Here is a 6485-nt window from a genome sequence, read left to right as displayed (position 1 = left end):
TAACTTTTTTGCATGTATCTGTGCTAAAAGTCCAACACCAATAATTATTATGTTTTTATTTTGGCTTTGTAATATCTTTAATGAAACAAAATAAAATGTCCTCTATGTTATTTGAGTCATACTTTCTCTAAATCTTGCCTTTAAAAAAATCCCCTGGGGCACAGTCCCATCCGTTCTTTGATTTTCCTTCCACTGATCCCAAACCTCTGCTGTAGTCTGTGTCCTTTCAAAGGACAAAAGCAGACCTGGAGGCCTCAGAGCTGCCCGCAGCCTGCTCCTGCCCACGGTAGGTGCAGCGCCCATCACCATCTGGACCATGGCTGCCAGGCACAGTCAAAGCCTGAGAATCAAAGTGGCAGCATGTCAACGCCTTTACAGGCCTGTTTCCAGCAGCACAAAGCCAGTCCTCCCACCCAGTGCTCTGGGGACCGGCCGTCATGGCGATGTGGTGGCACCCTCCCCTGGCAGCTGAGCGTCCCAGGCTTTTCTTTGGGCAGACCTGGGCCAGGACCTTTGGGGATCTCTGTGTCCATGGTATAAATGCGAGTGAGATCAGACACAATGTTATCAATGATTGGCTTGGTAAGGTCGCCACTAAACACCTGCCACCATGGCTTCTTGGCCTTGGCCTCGGCGGGCACCTGGACCCCATAGACCTGCAGGGCCAGGTGGAGCACCGCCACCGCTATGTGCTGAGCCTGGAACCGGAAGCACAGCCCCCCGCGGTAGCTGTCCCGCAGCAGGGCCCAGGCAGTGACGGAGATGGGGGTCCGTTGCCAGCTGTAAGGATTCAGCCAGTTCTTGAGAGAAATCAGGTAGTGGAGCAGGTACCTGTGTGGGTGCTGAAAGGAGACTTGGAAGCGCAGTACCCGCAGCACAAGGAGCTCGCACTGCACAATGCTGTCCCGGATCACGCACAATAGGGAGTCCATTTCCAAGGGCTCGCTGCCCGGGTGGAAGTACCTGTTGGACACGTTGATGATGTCACGGGTTCGCAGGGGCTGTTCTTCCACTTTGCCAGCCAAGTAAAGGGCAGACATGGCGACCAAGTAGGGGTCATAGGCGTCCAGGTTGATCTCGCAGAAGAACTTATGATAAATGGCACAGGCGATGGCGAGGGGAATGGACTGCATCCCTAGCTTGACACCTGCCTCCATGATGAACCTTGTCACGCGGAATTGCACCCGGGCCGGGGGTTCGGGCCACCCCTTGGCGCCTGGCGCCGCGTCCTCCTCTCTGCAGCTGGCCTGGCTAAGGTCCTCCATGGGGCCCTGCCCAGAGGCCCCAGACACCGAGGGAAGGGCAAGAGTCTCCAGTGCAGTGCCTGTGTCAGCAGAGTTCTATCCCAGTGCGCAGCTGCCCAGCCCCACCCCGCCCCACCCCACCCCGCGGCCCCACCTACCCCGACCTGCCTAGGCCTGACTGCCATCCAGGTTCCAACACCAATTATTGAAGAGACTGTAAGACTGCATTCTATGTTTTTGCCTCCTTTGTCAAATATTAATTGAGCATAATGGTTAGGGTTGACTTCTATGTTCTCTGTTCTGTCCCATTGGTCTTTATGTCTTGTTTAGTGCCAGTAACAGGCATTTTTGAGAATGGTGGCTTTGTAATACAGCTTGATATCTGGTATTGTGATCCCTCCAACCTTGTTCTTCTTTGTCCAGATTCCTGTAACTCTTTGGGGTCTTTTTTTAAATCCATAGGAATTTTTGGAAACTTTCTTCTAGGTCTGTGAGTTACGCCATTGATATTTTAATGGGGAATACATTAAAACTGTACATTGTTTTGGGGACTATGAACATTTTATTGATGTTGATTGTACCAAACCATGAATATGGTATGTTCTTCTATTTGCTTTAGTCTTCCTCTATCACTTTTTTTCAATTTCCTGGAGTTTTCCAAGAACAGGTTTTTGCCTGCTTAGTTAAGTTTATTCCTAGTCTTCTTAATTTTTTGTTGCACTGGCAAATGACATTTTTTTTTTTTTTTTTTTTTTAGTTTCTCTTTCTGAGTTCATTATCCGTGTATCAAAAAGCCATAGAATTCTGGGTGTTAATTTTGTACCCTGCTACATTGCCAAATTCATTTATTAAATCTCATAGTTTTTTTGATGGAATCTTTAGGTATTTCTATGGACAGCACAATACCATCTGAGAATTTTGACAGTTTTACTTTTGCTTTTCCACTTAGCATGCCTTGTTTGACTTCTTCTTGCCTGATCACATTGCCTAGCACTACCAGTACTCTGCCAAACAGAAGTGGTGAGAGTGGGCATCCCTGTCTTGTTCCTCTTCTTAGAGTAATTGTTTTTGCCCATTGAGTATGATGTTGTCTGTAGTTTTGTCACATAAGGCTTTTATAATGTTGAGGTATGATCACTCTATGCCCAGTTTGCTTAGAGTTTTTATCAAAATTGAGTGTTGGATTTTGTCAAGTGCTTTTCCTGCACCAATTGATATGAATCTCTGACAATTTGTTTATGTGATGCATCACACTTATTGATTTCTGGATGTTGACTCATCCTACTTCCCCAGAATATATCCGCTTTGGCATGGTATATGCTCATTTCAATGTAATGTTGCATTGGATTTGTTAGAGTTTTGTTGAGGATTGCAACATCTATGGTCATCAGAGATATATTGGCCTGCATTTTACTATCTTTGTATTTTCTCTATCTGGTTTTCGGATTAGAGTAATGCTGGCTTCATAGAAACCATTTGAAATGGTACTTCCTTTGAATTTTATGCAATAGTCTGAGGAAGAAGGTATTAGTTTTTCTTTGAACACTTGGTAAAACTCCCTGTGAAGCCGTCTCGCCCAGGCTTTTGTTTGCTGCAAGTTATTTTTGTGACTGCTTGAATTTCCTGAGTAGTTATTGTCCTAGTCCTATGTTTTATTCTTCCTAACTGAGTTTAGGAAGATTGTATTTTTCTAGGAATATGTCCATTTCTTCAGGGTTGATCAGTTTGTTGGAGTAGAGTTGTCCATAGTATTTATTTACAATCCTTTTTATATCTGTGGGGTCTTTTGCTATTTTGCTCTTTCATTTCTGATTTTGTTTACTGGGGTCCTGTTGGTGAGCCTAGCTAGAGCTTAGTCAATCTGGTTTATCCTTTCAAACAAATAGCTCATGTCTTTATTAATCTTTTGTGCGGTTTTTGGTCTCTATGTCATTTATTTCTGCTGTGATCTTCATTATTTCCTTCCTGCTGCTCAGTTTGGGCTTTGCTTGTTGCTCTGTCTAACTTTTTAAGTTGTGCAGGTTAGATAATTTGTTAACTGTTTTTCTTGTTCTTTGAGTTAGGCCTGTAATGCTATGAAGTTCCCTCTAAGGATTACTTTCAGTGTATCCCATAGATTTTGGACTTTTATTTTTAATTTTCATTTACTTCCAGGATGATTTTAATTTCTTCTTTAATCTCTTCGGTTACCCAGTTATCTATCTTTGTACATAAAAGCCCTGTGACCGGAATGGCAGAATGTCCAGAATAGCTGTTGGCTATGACTTGCATTGCGGCAGCCAACCAGCCTTATCTGGGCCCCAATCGGCCATATCCCTGACCAGGCTTGCTTCCCATCTGCCCGCAATCCCCCATTCGGGGCAGGACTGATAAGCAAACCACTCACAGCCTTTCCCCTGGTCAGCCATACCCCCTATATGCGCTAACGCCATGATTGGAGGCATGGCCTTCTGGTTAACCACCAATGGCCACTAACCACTGCAGGCCTGGCCCCATGTGCCCCCATCTGGGGAGGCCGACCAGACTGCTTCCATACAGGAATTCATACCCTGGGCCTCCATTTATTTAATAAAAGACTACTTAGCCTCCAAGTATTTGAATTTTGTTATATCTTATTGTAGTTTATTAGCAATATAAGAGGCCCAGTGAATGAACTTTGTACACTTGACGGAATCCCTCACCCTCTGGCAGCCTGGGAGACCTCAGGGGATGTCCGAATGATGGCTTAGGCTTAATCCCAGTTGCCAAACATGCTTAGCGCCTCTGTGGAGGTGGGAGAGATTCCTGCCACTGCTGCTCCCCTTGCCAGTCGTCAGCACAGGATCCAGCTGAATGGCGCTGCCCTGTGGGAGCTCACTGATCCCCAAGGGCAGCTCTTGCATTGAGAGTCTACTCCCTGGGTGTCAGAGCACATCATAGCAATCGGTCTTATCTCTTTTTTATGACCTTTACTTTGAGATTTCTTTTTTCTCTCTTTTCTAAATTGTTTTATTGCTTAAAGTATTACAAAGGGTATTACATATGTCTCCTTTTTCTTCCCCGCCCTTACAATCCCCTGGCCTCCCCTAACTCCCAGTGCCTTATGTCCATGGGTTATGCTTATATGCATGCATACAAGTCTTTCGGGTGATCTCTTACTCTCCCCGCCTGCCCCCCAACCCTCCCAGGCCTTCCCGCTGTAGTTTGACAGTCTGTTCGAAGCTGCTCTGCCTCTGTATCTATTTTTGTTCATAAGTTTATAATGGTCTTTATTATCCATAAATGAGTGAGATCATGTGGTATTTTTCCTTCATTGACTGGCTTATTTCACTTAGCATAATGCTCTCCAGTTCCATCCATGCTGCTTCAAATGGCAAGAATTCCTTCATTTTTACAACAGCATAGTATTCCATCGTGTAGATGTACCACTGTTTTCTAACCCATTCATCTGCTGATGGGCACTTCGGCTGTTTCCAGATCTTAGCTATGGTGAATTGTGCTGCTATGAACATAGGGGTGCTTATATCCTTTCTGGGCTCAGAGGTGTGGCAAACTTTCCTGCCCAATTCCATGGTTTTTACCTGACTTAGGTAAACACATAATGCAATATGCAAATGAGGTATCATAGACTTGTGTACCTGAAGCCTATGTGATCATATTAACTTCCATAAATTCAATAAAGAGTGCCTATGTGATCATATTAACTTCCATAAATTCAATAACTTTAAATTCATAAAGTTACTGTCTGTAACTCAAATGTTTTTAAAAAATTAAAAAATAATATGAGCATGAAACCTTTAATTATGTGAAAACAGTAACATTGAATGAAGAGATACACCTCAATTTCATTCATATCATTCAAAGCAAAAGAAAGGATACCATTCATTAGATTGAGAATGTATACTGATGATCAATATGATTTGTAATTGCTAAAGAGGTATAGCACTTCTAATAATGAATGCAATATGTAATGTGTGAAACACTCCTAATGACCTTACAGGGATACGATTTAAACCTCAACCTAAATTCAGTCTATTTTAGCATTACAGTTTGCCTGTAGTCACTTCAACTGTTCTCTGAAGAACTCAATTCTATTGATCTTATGTTAGAATGTGACACTTTGGGAACAGGAAGTCATGTAGGTTTAAAGTGAAGATTCATTCTTATTGAACTACTAAGAATTTGTTCTGAATGTACCCTTCTTTCGTCTGGAAAAAGGACATCAGTTCACCTTGGAAAAATCCCACTGAAATAAAAGTTAGTCTAACTATATAAACATCAAGGACACACACTTCATTATTTAGAATTGTATTTGAAATACTAGTTTTGAGTATAGGAATGTGCAACCCTGTACTGTGTAAAATAATAATCTTTATTATTAATTTGATAAGACGATCTTGTACCTACGTTTGATGTAGAAAACTTTCCATTTGGAAACTACATAAGAGAAATGTCTATGGTATTAAATAGATTCACCAAGGGGTCTCTGACTCAGAAGAAGGCTACAAACCAATGATTCACCAATTTTATTGGTCTTTCTGTCTTCTTTCTTGTACATGAGGTATGTAAAACATGAATAAAAATGTTGATGAGCTATTTTCAGGGAGTTGTCTTTTAATTAATTTAACTATTTACTTATTTGACTGACTATGAAAGGAAAGTGTATTCATTTCAATATATCTGTAGCAGGAAAAGTTGGTTTCATATTAACTAGTTTTCCCAATTTCAAAGACTTAGTGTCCATTTGTGATAATTAGGTGAGTGACATTTCACGGGAAATTTTCTAAAGTGTTATTGCAGAGTTTGTGCAAGATGAAGGTTGTCCAGGGGGAGGGGATACAGGTGTTTGGCTGGCTGGCCCCACGCCGATCGAGTTGGGGATCAGATGGGGGAAGATGAAGGCCAGGCGAAGGAGCTGTGGGTAGATTACTGGCTGGTGGGTCCTCGATCACTGCGGGGGCGGAGGGGGGGGGTGCGGACAGAACAGTGTGGGGCTACCTGGAGGGTGCAGCCCGCGTTGCTTGCCAGTCTGTCCCACCCCATGGTGGATCTCCTGGTCAAACTCCTGTTTGAAGGGACAATTTGCATATTAGTCTTTTATAATATAGTGTTACATGAAATAAACATTAATATGTTAAGGAAAAAAAATTAAATATAATATTACCAAAACAGTGCAAACCTATTTTATCACAAAAGTTGTAGGAACTATTAAATATCTGAAAATGATAGGATTCCTTTTTATTATATTCTAAAACATGTATT

General features: G+C 42.5%; 1 protein-coding gene across 1 annotated transcript; it reads right to left on the bottom strand.

The window, feature by feature from the left end:
* Positions 1-347: 347 nt before the first annotated feature.
* Positions 348-6266, bottom strand: LOC308512436 (cyclin-Q-like; the record flags this gene model as incomplete). The annotated part of the gene is made up of 2 exons (XM_081082188.1): positions 348-1251; positions 6262-6266. 2 exons carry the CDS (start codon positions 6264-6266, stop codon positions 348-350), a joined length of 909 nt encoding a protein of 302 aa, XP_080938314.1.
* Positions 6267-6485: the final 219 nt, after the last annotated feature.

This window comes from Myotis nattereri (genome assembly GCF_964212035.1).
Source record: "Myotis nattereri genome assembly, chromosome: Y".
NCBI lineage: Eukaryota > Metazoa > Chordata > Mammalia > Chiroptera > Vespertilionidae > Myotis > Myotis nattereri.
This window is presented reverse-complemented; position numbering and strand designations above follow the sequence as displayed.